The sequence below is a fragment of the Vulpes vulpes genome, chromosome 3 (genome assembly GCF_048418805.1).
Source record: "Vulpes vulpes isolate BD-2025 chromosome 3, VulVul3, whole genome shotgun sequence".
In the NCBI taxonomy this organism is placed as follows: Eukaryota; Metazoa; Chordata; class Mammalia; order Carnivora; family Canidae; genus Vulpes; species Vulpes vulpes.
In genome coordinates this window covers 84,979,815-84,996,538 of record NC_132782.1, presented here as the reverse complement: position 1 = coordinate 84,996,538, position 16,724 = coordinate 84,979,815, and the positions used below count along the sequence as shown (strand labels likewise).

Sequence of the window (16,724 nt, the reverse complement as noted above, 5' to 3'; positions counted from 1 at the left end):
AATCTGACTTTGCTGATACTTGCATTTTCTCTTCATGTGGATTTTGGTCTCATTTCCCTGGTGACTTCCATCTGTGTTAAACAGAAGCAGGAAAATGAGGCAGCAAAAAGACAATGCAATTGAGCCGTTGGGGAAAACAAATGACAAAAGGAAGTTTATGTTGAGCAATCCTCTCTTCCAGAAAGGGGGAGGGGCGAGGGCCCACGCAGCCACTGAGCTGCCCAAGGTGACTTGTGACAGAGCTGAGGGAGAGTCACATCTCCTGGGTGCTGGGTGGACGGCTGGATGCTCTCGGGGACACGGAAGACTCCCAGCCCAGTGATCCCCAGGGAGGAGACTCAGGATGAGTCAGGCAGGGTTATAGCCTTAGGCGGTGGGGAAACAATTCAATCGTGATTTTCACTACCTTTAACTGAAATGTATCATTCCCCAGCCCACTTTATAATACAGGCAACAAATCTCAGCAATACCTGTGACTTTGTCCTCAGTGAAAGCCACTGTGATTTCCTATCACTGGACAACGTCACAGAGAGATCAAAAAGATTTGTCGGTTCAATCGTTGCTTGAGAACAACGTTGAGTTGTTAGACCCGTGGTCAGATCATGTCATTTGATGTGTTAGTGAAGGAGTGCACATTTTACTGTATCACGCAGGTTTACTATTTTGTCAATTATACTTGAATACCATTTGTTTCCTTGGTGATCCTATGCATTTTACTACCTGAATTTAAAACATTAATTTTGTCCAATGGGAACACAGACATCACCAGATGGTACAGGTTGCCCACCCCCTTCCCCTCATTTGTTCTCATTTTCTATGAAATAGGCCAGTTTTGGGGTTGGAGAACCCAGGCTACAACCAGAACTCTCTAAGCTGGACTCCACAGAGAGATGAGACCGGGAGTAAGTGTCTGGCTTTGCTGCCTCTCCTGGGTCAGCCTCTTTTGGAAATACCGAAGCCCTTGACAGGAAAAGCTGGAGCCTTCCTGAGGATAGCTCGGTGCAGCAGGGTCCTGGGAGTCACAGGCCTGAGACCCTGCATCTCCAGCTGGCTTATTTAGAGCTGGAGGCTGTACTTGGTCTCTAGAACAGCATTGCTGGCAAAGGGGCTGACTCCCCAAACTTTTGAGAAGGTTCTTCACTCCTAAGACCAACTGAGATGCCCCTGACTTCTCCCTTTGCTACCACGAGTCCCCAGGTCTCCTTCCTCATGGTTTGGTGAAATTGTCTGGGTTTGGTGACCAAGAGGCCCAGGCCTGAACCCAGGCTAATCATCCTAAGAGAAGTAATCATCCTAAGAGAGGTAATCATTGAATCTTGGCAATTACTCTGTACCAAGCGTTTGCTTAGCATTTGGCAAAGCCCATAGACCTCAGCTCAGATTAGTATTTTTAAATACATTTTAAAAAACTACATAGGCTTACAAAAGAAACCAATTGTACTAAAATATAGTTATCAAAATATTTAAAAGTTAACCTGTGATGTAGTCATTAAAAGTATACTTCTTTGTAAGTGGATTTAAATAATATCTAACTGAGGGTCTAATAAGACTATAATTTCAAAGTTGAAATGAGAGTAAATAATATTTTGAGATGTCTGCAACCATGCTAAAATGAAAGGAGAATAGCTGTGGTTTCTGATGGGGACAAACCCAACAGAAACTGTGTTACTGGGGTACCACTGTGCCTTGTGGCCTCTGTTCATACCTTAAAGGGAAAGTGAAAACCAAATAGTAATTGTTTTTCTTCCCCAATTTCATGGTTAAGAGCCTTGCTTTAATCTCCCCAGGCTCTTGTCTTCTCCATAAAATGAGGAGACCCCTACCTCACAGCCTTAGCGTGAGGGGCACATGAGAGGACAGATGCAAAAGTGTTTTGTTGTTGGTGGGGGGAGGTGGGTACAGAATTCTGAGGAGCTATTACCTTATTTCGTATTCTTGATTATTAAGACCTAATGGCACCAAGACACCCAAAGTGACATGAGAGAAGCAACCCCATTTCTCTCGGGGCTTTTGTTCCTGCCTATACATCAGTCTTGGCAAACTGTCCTTGTTTTTCCCTATAGCACCCAGGGAAGTCCTGGTTCCCTCCCTTGGTTCTTTTCTGCTCCTCCCTCTGCCAAGCCACGATGCCCGGTGGATACAAAGGTGAATGTGGGGATGATGTGGACCCCATGCCCTTCCTGGCACCTCCAGAAAAGGAGAGGATCGAAGCCATGAACAAGCCCTATGACATCAAGAAGTCCTGCTGGGTCAAAGACGAGAAAGAGGGCTTCATCGCTGGGGAGATCCAGTCTGAACAGGGTGACCAGGTCACTGTGAAAACAGTCAACAACCAGGTGAGTGAGGAAGAACCTCTAGGATGAAATGATCTTAGGGAGTGACAGACACCCAGGCTCTGCTGTCCATTCACAAGAGGCAGGGTGATAAGAAGAGCAGGTGCCTCTGAGTCCTGTGTCCTAGGTTCAAGCTCAGACTCGGCTACACTCAAACTGTGGCCCCGGGCAAGACACTTCCCCTCTCTGAGCTTTGCTTCCTTCCCAATAGAGATTCTAACATACTAGGACACGTGGAAGTACTTTGTAATGTTCTGAAATAGTATGTGTGTGCACAAGATTGTCAAGGGACTTACGTATCTTTAAAGTTCCAAACAGCTTTCCTGTGGAGTGAGAGTGAGCATCCCAGCGTCAGCAGTTGCACTGTGTGCCAGGAACATGAGGCAGGGCCCAGAACATTCTGGCTGACCTGGGGAGCTCTTCACCTACGCGCTCATAGATGGTGCCTCCCGAGCCCCTTGCTGCACGGCGGCCCTGTGCTAGAGCTGGCTTGTCCTGGCCTGTGAGGGCCCAACACCCAATGCTAAACAACCAGGGGCTTTGCAGCCAAGTATTAAACCTTTGGCAACTTGATGTCAGCCACGGTGGAAATATTTACACTGTGGGAATTAACAAATAATATAAATCAGGGATTTTCCCCCTGTATAGCTAGGTTACCAGCACACCACTCTCTGCTGGTCTACATTGTGTCTAATTGTGGGGGTGACTTGAGGCAGTGGGCAGAAAGTTTGGTTCATTAAACCCCTATCCTGCGGGAAACTCCTCGTAAGGTGCTGGACTTGTTTAATCCTTTCAATAATCTTATGTAGTAGGATTTTGGGAGTTCCTATTTTGTAAAGGATCAAGGAGGCCCTACGTAACTTGCTCACGGCCACAAAGACAACAAATCATGAGCTCAGATTCAAACCTAGCTGTATTGGGCTCAATTATTGGGCAGGGTCCTTGGTCAATAGCAGGAATACAAGATGCCAGAAACCTTCTGTGATCAGAACTTGGAGCAGCCAAGCTTCACTTTGTGCTTTGCTTCACTTCGAGGGGAGTGGCAGCAGGGAGATGAGGCTATCCCTCCATTCAAGGGGGTTGGAACACAAAATTCAAGCTTACTTCTGGGAGAACCTTCTTTTCAGAAGGGCAAAGCACTGCAGTCTTTTAAGGAGTAATGTACAAGAATATGGAGCTCCACAGGCCCCAGTTTAGATACACGTTAGGGACAGCACATAACTTCCGTGAGCATCCACAAGTTTAGGACAGAAAGACTGACTCACCTGGTTTCTAAGATAAAGGCAAAGGCCCCTGTCCCCTGCCTGAGCCAAGAGAGAGAAGTGTCTGCCTCAGGGTGAGGTCCAGAGATATGGGAATTCCCAGAAATAGACTCTCAATAAAACTCAGCTTGCTTTACCAGGGGTGTGGTGACCCTGAGTGGATAGATTTTCCAGAACTGTCAAGGTTTCAAATTATCTGCCTATTGGACTCATAAATTATTAAAAGTCCCAGAAATTGAGCATGTGTTCAAGCCTCACATCTCAGGCTGTAGGCAGCTTAAAGATGTTTGTTTTCTGGATCACATGTCTTGAGCTTTGGTCCCAGATGCTGGAACTCAAGAGCTGGTGCTGTTTTCATTTACAGATGAAGAAATTGCGGCAGGATGGGGTTTGGGGAGGATGGGGTTTGCCTGCCATGCACAAGTGCTCCGGACTCCTAACCCTGTGCTACTTTCACCCCGACACATTTACTGCTCAGAAATCATTGTATTATTATTATTGTTGTTGTTGTTGTTGTTGTATTGTCTGTTTGCTTGCTTTCAATTTTATCCTTCAAGTTGGCTTGGTGGGAGCAGGGAAATGTCTTTTTTTTTTTTTTAAGATTTTATTTATTTATTTGAGAGAAAGAGAGAGAGCATAAACAGGGGGTAGGGGTAGAGAGAGAAACAGACTCCCTGCTGAGCAGGGAGCCCAAAAAAGGGCTCGATCCCAGGACCCTGGGATCATGACCTGAGCCAAAGGCAGGCCCTATAAACTGACAGAGCCACCAAGGCACCCCTTATTTATTTGTTTTAGAGAGAAAGCAGGGGGAGGAGCAGAGGGAGAGGGATAAGTAAACTCCATGCTGAGTGTGAAACTCAACGAGGGACTTGATCCCATGACCCTGAGATGGTGACCTGAACCAAAATAAAGAGCCAGATGGGGATCCCTGGGTGGCGCAGCGGTTTGGCGCCTGCCTTTGGCCCAGGGCGTGATCCTGGAGACCCAGGATCGAATCCCACGTCGGGCTCCCGGTGCATGGAGCCTGCTTCTCCCTCTGCCTGTGTCTCTGCCTCTCTCTCTCTCTCTCTGTGACTGTCATAAATAAATAAAAATTAAAAAAAAAAAAAAGAGCCAGATGCTCAGGGGTGCCTGGGTGGTTCAGTTAGTTAAGTATCTGACTTCAGCTCAGGTCATAATCTTAGGTTCCTGGGACCAAGCCCCGCATCAGGCTCAGCACCCACTGGGGAATCTACTTCTCCTTCTTCCTCTGCCCCTCTTCACACTTGTGCTCTCTCTCTCTCAAATAAATAAGTAAAATCTTTAAAAAAATAAAAATAAAAGATTCAGATGCTCAACCAATTGAGCCACCCAGGCGCCTCCTTTTTTTTTTTTTTTTTTTAATGAAAAAGTTCACTGCTGTTCAAAAACTACCACCAGTTCTCAAGGCAGAGAGCCAAGAGTCATATCTCTGCAAGTGTCTCTAGGATTGATGAGCAAGCTCTGATCAACTATTAGAATGGACTTGGCAGGAAGAGAAGCAGGGCTCACAGGTGCTCTGAATGTAGGCATGGAACTTAATGGCTTATAAGGTATTTTACATGATCTCACTTAATACAGTTCTCCCAGCAACCAGCCAAGGAAGCTACTGTTATTCCTATTTAGAGGGGAGGCAGGACTCAGATGGCTTTGGAGATCTCTCCTCAGCCCAAGCTACACAGTGGGACATGGCTCGACCAGGAGTTGGTCCTACTGGTCACCTGACTCCAGCTCCTTACAGGATACCAGAGAGTATGTGGTACCTTGTGCCAGAAGCCCATATGGCTGTCAATACTGTTTCCTAATTCCTGTTGTATCTTGACACTCTCCCACCCAGACTGTCACTGTGAAGAAGGATGATGTCCAGCAGATGAACCCACCCAAATTCTACCAAGCCAATGACATGGCGGACATGACTTTCTTGAATGAGGCCAGCGTCCTGAACAATCTGCGCCAACGTTACACCAACATGAGGATCTATGTGAGTGCCTGGGGCTAAGGGTGGGGATGAGGGGTAGCTACAGATCTTCTGCCCCTCTCCTGATGGGGAGGGCACAGCAGCTGCTCCACCTTCCCGCAATCATCACACAGTATGGCTCAGATAAGGGCACAGGGACCGTGCTTTTGACACATTAGAACTTCCACTCTCAGCCTTCAATGTCTCGGTGATGGTGCCATCTCCATGGGCAGCTGATATAGCTTTGGCTGAGGTTATCATCTGAGAGTCTTCCTCCGCACCACATCCCTGCAAATTCTCCCATCAAAACATCATTTTCCCTGTCATCCCATGTCATCCCCTGTCCGCCCATCCTTCCATCCATCCATCCATCCATCTGCTGTCTTCCCCACCCTCACCCTCAGACAGGACTGGTGGGAAAGGGTGACTCAGCAGCAGCAGTCCCAGGGTGATACAGTATGTGTCATACTCTCAACTTAAGTGGGGTCTATCTCATCTTTGTTTCTCCTTCTTTGGATCGTTTTCTATTTAATAAGATTCCTTTTAAAAACTCAGTATGTAGGGGCTCCTGGGTGGCTCAGTTATTGAGTATCTGCCTTTGGTTCAGGCCTTGATCCAGGATTGAGTTCCACATGGGGCTTCCGCAGGGAGCCTGTTTCTCCCTCTGCCTAGGTCTCTGCCTCTCTTCTGTGTCTCTCATGAATAAATAAATCTTACAAAAAAAAAAACAAAAAAAAAACTGGGAACCCTGGGTGGCGCAGCGGTTTAGTGCCTGTCTTTGGCCCAGAGCGCGATCCTGGAGACCCAGGATCGAATCCCACGTCGGGCTCCCGGTGCATGGAGCCTGCTTCTCCCTCTGCCTGTGTCTCTGCCTCTCTCTCTCTCTCTGTGACTATCATAAATAAATAAAAATTTATAAAAAAAAAAAAAAAACCTCAGTATGTATATCTCAGCTATCCTAAGAAGAAGCTGGGGAGTAGGAGGGAGGTGTTGATTCCCATGTAGGCCAAAGTGGAAGGTTTTTTTTTTTTAATATTTTATTTATTTATTCAAGAGAGACACAGAGAGGGGGGCGGGGCAGAGACACAGGCAGAGGGAGAAACAGGCTCCAGGCAGGGAGCCGGACACGGGACTTGCTCCCAGGTCTCCAGGATCATGCCCTGGCCCAAAGGTGGTGCTAAACCGCTGAGCCACCCAGGCTGCACCAAAGTGGAAGGTTTTAAAGTTGAACTGGGGGCATCTGGGTAGCTCAGTCAGTTAAGTATCTGCCTTTAGCTCAGGTCGTGATCCTGGGGTCTTGGGATTGAGACCTGTGTCAAGCTCCTGGCTTCTCCCTCTCCCTCTCCCTTTCCTCCTCCCCACCGTTTGTGCTCTCTCGTGCTCTCCCTCTCTCTCAAATAAATAAAAATTTTTAAAAACATCTTTGAGATTGAACTGGAAAGAGTCATGGAACAGGGCAGGGAGCAGTGGTATCAGGTGGATGTGAGTGTCCAGCAAGGCGAAGGACAGTTAAGAACTCATGGATAGGGATCCCTGGGTGGCGCAGCGGTTTGGCGCCTGCCTTTGGCCCAGGGCGCGATCCTGGAGACCCGGGATCGAATCCCACATCAGGCTCCCGGTGCATGGAGCCTGCTTCTCCCTCCGCCTGTGTCTCTGCCTCTCTCTCTCTCTCTGTGACTATCATAAATAAATAAAAAATTAAAAAAAAAAAAAAAGAACTCATGGATAGGGACCCACAGACGTGGCCATTGTCTACCCTCACTTATTCTCCCCTTGGATAATTTCTTCTACTAACTCATCGGTTGCTCTGATTTTTTTTTCTTTTTAATGGGACGATTTCCTTACAGAATTGCCTTGTGATGAAAAGAGAAGCTGGTGCCTCTTCTTAAGAGTAGATCAAACCCAGCTGCCTGCCAGAGGGGTTGTGCCTGCACAGGGAGGACTTTGCAGCTGTGAAAACACCCCAGAAGTCTCTCTGTAAACTCTCATGGAAAATCTCCCAGACATATTAAATGGATAAAGCGAGATATAGAACAGTATTATAGAAAGCTATCTTTTGTTTTAAAAACAAGAAGGGGAAAAAAAAAATCAAAAAAAAAAAAACAAAACAAAACAAGAAGGGGGAGTGATAATGTATCCCTGGATTTGTATGTGTATGCATCAAAAACTGTGGAAGGGAGTGTTAGCAATTAACACGTGCTTACCTGTGGGAGGAGGAGGCAGGCACTGAACTGCTGTGGGGATTTTTTTTTTTTTAAGATTTTATTTATTCATGAGAGACACACAGAGAGATGCCAGGTTAAGTAACTGACACACAGAGAGAGAAGCTGAGATATAGGCAGAGGGAGAAGCAGCCTCCCTGTGGGGAGCCTGATGCAGGACTCAATCCTGGGACCCCAGGCCCTATGAGCCTTTCGGGCATCCCAGTTGTGGGGACTTTTGCTACATATTTGCCTGTTCAGTGACTACGTTATCTATGCAAATAATTAAATCAAAAGAAAATGAAATAAATATATATGACAGTGAAGGATTGTTTTGCTCACTGACTAGGTGCTCAGATACAGATTTTGCCTCCAGGAGGGGATGCCACTATATCTCTGTAGGCTGGCAGTGCCCTCCAGCCAGGCTGCTCTAGGGTGGGCTAGGGCATAGAGGGAGGAAAACACCAGGAGAAGAAGCCAGCTGACTGTCTTCCTCTCCTCCTGCCAGACCTACTCGGGCTTGTTCTGTGTGACAGTCAACCCCTACAAGTGGCTGCCCATCTATGGAGCCCGCGTGGCCAACATGTACAAAGGCAAAAAGCGCACAGAGATGCCACCCCACCTCTTCTCCATCTCTGACAATGCCTACCACGACATGCTCATGAGTGAGTGGGGTGGGGCCTGCTGGGGTGCTCAGGGTGGGTGACAAAAGCTTTAGAACCGTGTGCCACCCAGTCCCAACCCTGACTCCATACTACCCACTGAGGTTCTTGGCTAAGTGTTGAGAAGCAGCAGCGTGTGACCAGGTACCAGCGCTCAGTGAGGGTGCAGGGCATCTGCTAAGTACCAGCCCCATCTCACACCCCATCTCACTTCAGCTTCACAAAAACAGGGGATGCCAGGTTAAGTAACTGACCCAGAATTCAAGTCAACACTTAACCACTCCCTGTATGATCTCTGCAGTACTGCATAGTGGCCCACAAAGTGATTTTTATTATGTTGCTTGTGATTGGGTAGCTATATAGGATGGGGTTGATGGAAACAGTGGCCAGTAAATTCTTGGCCCTTCCACAAAGGTGAATGCTGCAGTGGCAGGCATGTAGCCAGGGACCCTGCAGGATCTAGGGCTTTTGGCTTCTGCTGGTTGCTACAGCCCCCCTCCAAGCTGGGTGAAATACGGGGGAAATGCAGACTGTTTGGCCAGAGTGATGTCAAACGTCTAGTTTCTGTTTCCTAATTACATCTTCGTGTTGCTGTTTTCTTCTCTGCAGATCGTGAAAATCAGTCTATGCTAATCACGTAAGTGTCCCTTCTGTCTCTCGGTCTCTATACATATAATTAAGTTTGTATCTTATACATGTAATTAAGCCTTCTTAGAATTAATTGGTGGGATTTTGTATGGAAATCTGCAGGCTGTGAGTGGGCTCAGCAGGGTGTTAAGGCTGCACCTGTGAACTGAGGGTGGCTTCTGTGTCCCCCACTCCCCCTCACCTGTCTGTCCCTGTCCCGGCTGAGGGATGAATCACAGTAACACTCAGCCTGCACCTTTGATTGTATTGCCTCTCTATGGCCAATCCCCTCTTTATGCTTCCCTCATCCTATTTCCCACTTGCAGCGGAGAATCTGGTGCTGGGAAGACTGAGAACACGAAGAAGGTCATCCAGTACTTTGCCAATGTTGGGGGGACTGGCAAACAGTCCTCAGATGGAAAGGTAGGGCTGACGGGCAGGCTCAGAGTGTGTCACCCCAGCCCGGCCTGTTCTCAGATGTACATGGAGGGGACACACGGGAGGGCACACATGGGAAGGTGCACAAAGGAGGGCACACACAGATGGGCACACACGGGAGGGCATACTTAGAGGGCACACACAGCAGAGCCCATGTGACCCTCGTAGCTGTCCTGTGGGTTCGGGTCATCTTACAGAGGAAGAGACAGGCTTGGAGAGAAAGGTGGAACCACCTAGGGAGAAGGAGCTCAGGGACCTGGGTCTCCTACAGGATATATCCTACTTCCCCAGGTCACGTCCATCCCCCGAAATGCAGGTGACAGAGTCGTTTGTGCTTGGCAGGGAAGAAAGGGGCATACCAGCTCCTCCTTCAGCTGCCTCTGCAGACCCTGGGGCACAAGGAGCAATAGCTGAGCCAGTGGCAGCTATAAACACTGACAGAGAAAGGGAGAGTTGGGGAGGAAGACCAGGGATGCCCCGGGAAGGGGTTTCAGGCTCACTCAGGAGTCTCTCCAGCAATAGCAAAGTATAGGACAGATGAGAAACAAGGCCTGTCATCTGACAGGTGCCCCTCCAATGTCAGGACAGCAGAGGGACAGTCATCAGGTTGGTGGCCCTCTTCCCAGGTTCCTTCCTGCCCTGATTTCCAGGCCTCCCAAGGCCCTTCCTCTCTGGGTTCCTGGCTTAAAAGCCATAGGCCTTTGAAAGGCCCGAATCACCAGGCAGCACCCAACCTTGTGTTTCTCTCTGGGTCAGGGGTCCCTGGAGGATCAAATCATCCAGGCAAACCCTGTGCTGGAGGCTTTTGGGAACGCCAAGACCATCAGAAACAACAATTCCTCTCGCTTTGTAAGTATGAGCAGCAACAACAGGGGCCCCTAGTGATGGTGGGACAGGGGCTACCTGGAATGGGGGGATAGTCATCCCCCCATTCCAGGTAAGGAAATTGAGGCTGATTTAAACATGCAAATGGAATGAGGCAAGTCACAGCATTTCCTTCCCACAGACTGTTAAGGTCTTAGCTGTTGGAGTCTAAATTGAACAGAGCCCACATCAGTATTTAAATCAAGAAGCTTGAAAGGGGAGACTAGATAATAGGGTGATGGAGAGGCTGAGAAGTCAGATGGGGGAGCCAGAGATTCACAGCTGTTGGAAGCTGAGGATGACTCCCCTCATCCCTCCCCTGCACCACCAGGGGATACAGGATATGTGCTGTCCCTGGCGCCCTGGTGGATCCTGAACTACCTCAGCCCTCTCATGGGAGCTCTACCTCTATACTACCTGAGGTGCTGTCCATGGAGGAGAAATGCCTGGGGCTTCCCTCCTGATTCCTGGTCTCCTGTGGGGGCGGCGGGGGGGGACCTCACTGCCTGAGCCAGTGGGCTGGCAGGGAGCCTAGGTAAACAGGACTGAGCTGGGAGGAAGGGAGGGCAGGTAAGAAATAGCAGTGACAGGCAGGAGCAGCAGAGATGGAGACACCTATTTCCAGGAGAATTTATCGGTGGTTCTACCAAAGGTCAGGGAGAGGGATGTGGTATCTCAGTAAGGAGACTCAGGATGTACCCCCCCACTGCTGCTGGCCAAACTCTCCCCATGCCTGCCTCTAAGCAGATTTCCCAGCAGTCCCAGCTCCTCCCGCTGGTGCTTCTCTCCCCCACAAATGCCCTGTGGGGCTACCCCACAGACCCTTAATTTTACTCCAAGCCCTGTCCATCTTCTCTACTGTGTGGGAAATCCGCAGCTCCGCATATAGCCAGCCACTCACGTGTGGCTCAGTCACACTCCAAACGGCGCCCTTGGAATTCAGGGGTCTGCCAGTAAGGGACTGTGGCCCAAGCTGGCCCATGTGTTGGTCTAGAACTCCGAGCGTCCTCCCTCACAACCCTCTCTCTGCTCAGGGCAAGTTCATCCGAATCCACTTCGGAACTACGGGCAAACTGGCTGGAGCTGACATCGAGAGCTGTGAGTCTGGCCCCCTTTGGAGGGTTCTTCTGGGCGGACCAACTACAGAATGTGTGAGCCCCAGTGCTATCTCATGCCCAGGGGGCTGGCCCTGCTCCTGGACTCCCCTGTGTGGGCAGTCAGGCCCCTAGAATCTGTGTCTGGGGCAGAGGGAATGGCCCTCTAGACTGTCTACTGCATGGAGCTGTATGGAGAGGGGAGCCCGTTTGCACCCTGCATTCCAGACAGAATGGGACTGTATTTATGGGCGTGTTTGTGTATTCCCTTCCAGATCTCTTAGAGAAATCTCGTGTCATCTCACAGCAAGCCGCTGAGAGAGGGTACCACATTTTCTACCAGATTCTCTCTAACAAGAAGCCCGAACTTATTGGTAAAGATCTTTATGTCTGCCTGCCTGCCCCTTAACTTGCTTTTCCTCTTGTTTCAGTGACAAAGGTTCCCGAGGACAGTGCCCCCTCCACCCTGGGTTCTGCAGGAATCCCTTTGAGTTAATGCATAGGTTACAGGGAACTTTCTCAAAGTTTTACTCACATCTTGCTTTCCTGCTTTTGGCAGAGAGTTTGCTCCTGGTCCCCAACCCTAAGGAGTACCACTGGGTGAGCCAGGGCGTCACAGTGGTGGAGAACATGGATGATGGGGAGGAGCTGCAGATCACAGATGTGAGTGGACCAGTGCAGCTGGCAAACAAAAGGAAGAGCCAAGACAAACCATGGGGCCCTGCATGCACTGCCACCAGAACTAGGGTGGGGGTTACTCAGAGCAGCCAGGCAGCAGCCCACATTCATTCTCCCCCTGGAGATCTCTGGAGCCACAGATGGCATTTATCTCAAGCCTGTCATAGCAAGAACTGAACTAGGATCCCATTGCACCTAAGGGGCCATCTAGTCCAGCTCAGCTAGAAGCGATGCTCCTGTCACCTCAGTCCCCACTGCACCCTCCCTCTCCTTCTATGACACAGAGCACTTCTGTGAAGGTCTGACAATAGAATCCATTCCTGATGCACCTTTGCCTTTTTCTGTCCTGGTACCTAGCATGAAGACTTAGCAATAATAATGATGGTAATGATAATGTGACTCCCCAGTTGTTATTATGTATCAGGTACTCACCAGGTGTCAAGTGTTGGACTGAACATTTATACATCATTCTGGTTTATCCTTAGGACCACCCATCTCCCCCCTTTTGCAGATGACTAAACAGACACTAGGGAGGGTAAATAAATACAATGACAACATAGCAGAGTGTCTGGCCTGGGCTCCTTGGAGGAAAACAGATGTACCTCTGGCCAGGGAGCGTCTGACCTCCAGAGCCCACACCGTATCAGCATGGCCCATTGGTGCCAACCCCACAACTGCAGCACCATGGCCTCTATTCCATGGAATGAGAAGCCAGGAGTCTCTTGCCTTTTCTTCCCTGTGGCCCTGCAGGTCGCCTTTGATGTGCTGGGCTTCAGCCCAGAGGAGAAGATTGGTGTTTATAAGCTGACTGGGGGAATCATGCATTTTGGCAACATGAAGTTCAAGCAGAAACCCAGAGAGGAGCAAGCTGAAGTGGACACCACGGAGGGTAGGTGTTTGATTGGGGCTGTTCATGGAAGAGGCAGCCAGTGGCAGGGGCTTCTGGCTCTCTGAGGCTTCATGCACATTTCAGGGACATGCCATAAACCAAGAATGTTCCTTGGACACCCAGACATCGATAATCTCAGAGAGAGTCAGAGCCATGATTTTGGTTTCTGCATTCTGCTTTGCCACTTGACCTTGAATGAGTGTGGAAACCATCTCGGACATCTGTTTTCTCATTGGCAACGTGTAGTCTCTGCCATCCCACCCTCCGTTCCTAACCCCAAGAGGTGATGCTGGGTTTCTCTGGGGGCAGGGCATCATATTTCTTTCACTCACCTGCTTTTTCTGTCCCTACTCAGTGGCTGACAAAGTCTCCCATCTCATGGGCCTCAATTCCGGGGAGCTCCAGAAGGGCATCACCAGGCCCCGGGTCAAAGTAGGCAATGAGTTTGTGCAAAAGGGCCAGAACATGGAGCAATGCAACAACTCTATCGGGGCCCTGGGCAAGGCCGTCTATGACAAGATGTTCAAGTGGCTGGTGGTCAGGATCAACAAGACCTTGGACACCAAAATGCAGAGGCAGTTCTTCATTGGCGTGTTGGACATCGCTGGCTTTGAGATCTTTGAGGTGTGCCTGTCCTGGCATTCTCTTTCTGCTTTGGGGTTGATCATTTTACTTTTTTTTTTTTTATTTTTTTTTATTTTTAATTTATGATAGTCACAGAGAGAGAGAGAGAGAGGCAGAGACACAGGCAGAGGAAGAAGCAGGCTCCATGCACCGGGAGCCCGACGTGGGATTCGATCCCGGGTCTCCAGGATCGCGCCCTGGGCCAAAGGCAGGCGCCAAACCGCTGCGCCACCCAGGGATCCCGATCATTTTACTTTTAAAAGCTACTTTTCACCACGATTCTCTCATTTCTCATCTTGGACCTGGGGTGGGCCAATCTCAGGTGTTTGTTCTTGGGTCTCTGACTTTTGGCATCTAGAAAGTTCCATCTTCATTTGTATGGAGCCAAACCATAAAGAATTGTGTGAACATACTGGATAGAATGGGTGGCAGGCTAGAGCTGGCCTGTACTGGGCTTACAAGGGCTGATTGTTAAGTTTTCAGGAATTTTTTTAAAAGATTTTATTTATTTATGAGAGACAGAGAGAGAAAGAGGTAGAGACATAGGCAGAGGGAGAAGCAGGCTCCATGCAGGAGCCCGATGTGGGACTCGATCCCACACCCTGGGATCATGCCTTGAGTCAAAGGCAGACACTCAACAGCTGAGCCACCCAGGCATCCCTAGTTTTCAGGAATTTTTTGATCCAGTTGACATCATGTTGATAGCTTTATACCATGAAATTGTCCAACACTTCAAATTAGGCTCTTTCTTTTTTCTTTTCTTTTTCTTTTTCTTTTTCTTTTTCTTTTTTCCTTTCCTTTCCTTTCCTTTCCTTCCCTTTCCTTTCCTTTCTTCCTTCCTTCCCTCCCCCTCCCTTCCTTCCTTCCTTCCTTCCTTCCTTCCTTCCTTCCTTCCTTCCTTTCTTTCTTTCTTTTTTCTTTCTTTCTTCTTTCTTTCTTTCTTTCTTTCTTTCTTTCTTTCTTTCTTTCTTTCTTTCTTCTTTCTTTCTTTCTTTCCTTTTGTTTTTGAAAGACAGAGAGTCAGCTGATATACCAGCACAACACTGTGGCCTCCCACTTCTTTCCTGCACAAAAGAGACTCAGGTCTCAACACAGACTAGTGTTGTGGGTCAGGAATATTTTACCTTTGTAATTGGAGGCAGCATGATTAGGAGATCTGGTTCTGGACTCAGGTTGGCCATCAGCTAGCTGTGTGGCCTTGGGAAAGTAGTTACTGAGCCTCAGTTTTTTCAACTCTAAAATGAACAGGCTGGAAGAGATGATCTATAAAGCTCATTTCACTCCATTATCCTACTATTTTAAGATTTCCACTGGCCACAGATGGATTCTTTTTTAAATCAACTTAGACCAGGGGCACCTGGGTGGTTCAGTCAGTTGAGCATCTGACTCTTGACCTTGGCTTAGGTCTTGATCTCAGGGTTGTGAGTTCAGACCCCATGTTGGGCTCCACACTGGGTATGGAACCTACTTAAAAAACCAAACCAAACCAAACCAACCCCACCAGTTTAGCCCAATTTCTTTCAGACTCTAAAAGGCTAATTTGACTGCCATCTACAATAGAATCATTTAATTTCATAGGTGGAAGGAGGCTTCAAGTTTCCAGACTGTGCTCCCTGGCTTTCTGGGAAGCCACTGATGGCCAGCAGTGGAGGGATTAGGAGAAAGGAGGATGATCTGTGCCAACAACATAGTGTGTGCAATAAACAAACAGGGTTTGAATCTTTGCTTGGCCACTTCCAAGGCGTGGAAGTCTTTCTCCACCTATTAATGGAACACCAATCATTCTTGCCATATAAGGTTTGAGCAGGTGTGACTTGGCACAGAGTCTGGCACATGGGCGTGCTCTGTGATTGCAGTGGCCCCCTCTGCTTTAACCTATTTTTCCTGAGGATTTCGGGTGGGATTTCATTAAGAGAAAGCACTCTCTGATTTTTTTTTTTTTTTACTCTCTGATTTTTTTAAAGGTAACTTGTAAACCCCTCAAGCCCCTTCATCCTATAGATAAGCATTAAAAAAACTACACACAGAGAGCTGTCTAAAGGCACACAGGGTCAGAAGCATAAAGCCTCTCAAATGATTTCTATGCTAGAAAGAAAGTGATTCTTTCCACAATGATTTTAATTAACCACATGAGGTGGTATTTGAGGTTTGGGCCCCCCAGACCCCTAGCCCTCACTCTCTTCTGCCTCTCCTCCACAAGCCTGCTCCGCAGGTTCTATGCTGCTCTGTGCCTTTGCAGAGGAGGGTACTGAGAAGGGCTTCTTGCAGGGCTGATGAAACCCTGCCTGGTGGTCAGCATTCAGGCATCTGGGGTAGCACCTGAAATGGTTGGCCCTCAGCAGATTCGAGCTCTGCCTGTGACTCGTCCCTCAGTCCTGGTCCCAGGGAGGCTCTGTCTGCATCCTGGCTGATGCCCTGCTCTCTGCCTTCCCACCCCAGTTCAACAGCTTCGAGCAGCTGTGCATCAACTTCACCAATGAGAAGCTCCAACAGTTCTTCAACCACCACATGTTTGTGCTTGAGCAAGAGGAGTACAAGAGGGAGGGCATTGAATGGGTCTTCATCGACTTTGGCCTTGACCTACAGGCCTGCATTGACCTCCTGGAAAAGGTAACCTGCTGTTCAATGGTGAGGGTTAGAGAGAGGTGAGGGCCCTGACTAGGGCATGCCTCAGAAAGCAACTTCACTGGGGTCTTTGGGGAAGTGACCTTAGTAGGTCTGACCTCTATCTTCCTCTCTGCAAAATGGGTACAGTAGTTTTGCAATGACCCCTGTTAGTTGGGCTGTTAGATGCCTCAACTCACTGGATCATCACAACCTACCATTCGTGTGTGTGTGTGTGTGTGTGTGTGTGTGTGATGTATTATAACCATTTTGCAGATGGGAACATTGAGACATAGAGAAAGGAAGTAACCTGTCCAAGGTCATACAACCTGTGAATGGTAGAGTCAGGTTCTGACCTAGTCAATCTATTAGCCACCCCGGTAATTACCACACAGGGAACGTTTTAGCAAATGATCTAGTTCAAGAATATATGTTTTGATCCAATGCAGAAAAGGGATAGAAAAAGGATATTA

General features: G+C 48.5%; 1 protein-coding gene across 1 annotated transcript in view; it reads left to right on the top strand.

The window, feature by feature from the left end:
• Window positions 1-2,069: 2,069 nt before the first annotated feature.
• Window positions 2,070-16,724, top strand: part of MYH16 (myosin heavy chain 16) — a 64,249-nt gene continuing 49,594 nt past the window's right edge. Inside the window, exons 1-12 of the mRNA XM_025986185.2 lie at window positions 2,070-2,336; window positions 5,451-5,594; window positions 8,280-8,436; window positions 9,043-9,070; window positions 9,387-9,483; window positions 10,255-10,347; window positions 11,397-11,460; window positions 11,732-11,830; window positions 12,016-12,119; window positions 12,885-13,023; window positions 13,379-13,647; window positions 16,087-16,257. Coding sequence (XP_025841970.1) covers window positions 2,127-2,336; window positions 5,451-5,594; window positions 8,280-8,436; window positions 9,043-9,070; window positions 9,387-9,483; window positions 10,255-10,347; window positions 11,397-11,460; window positions 11,732-11,830; window positions 12,016-12,119; window positions 12,885-13,023; window positions 13,379-13,647; window positions 16,087-16,257 — 1,575 coding nt within the window. The 5' untranslated portion in view covers window positions 2,070-2,126. The remainder of the gene's footprint in view (window positions 2,337-5,450; window positions 5,595-8,279; window positions 8,437-9,042; window positions 9,071-9,386; window positions 9,484-10,254; window positions 10,348-11,396; window positions 11,461-11,731; window positions 11,831-12,015; window positions 12,120-12,884; window positions 13,024-13,378; window positions 13,648-16,086; window positions 16,258-16,724) is intronic.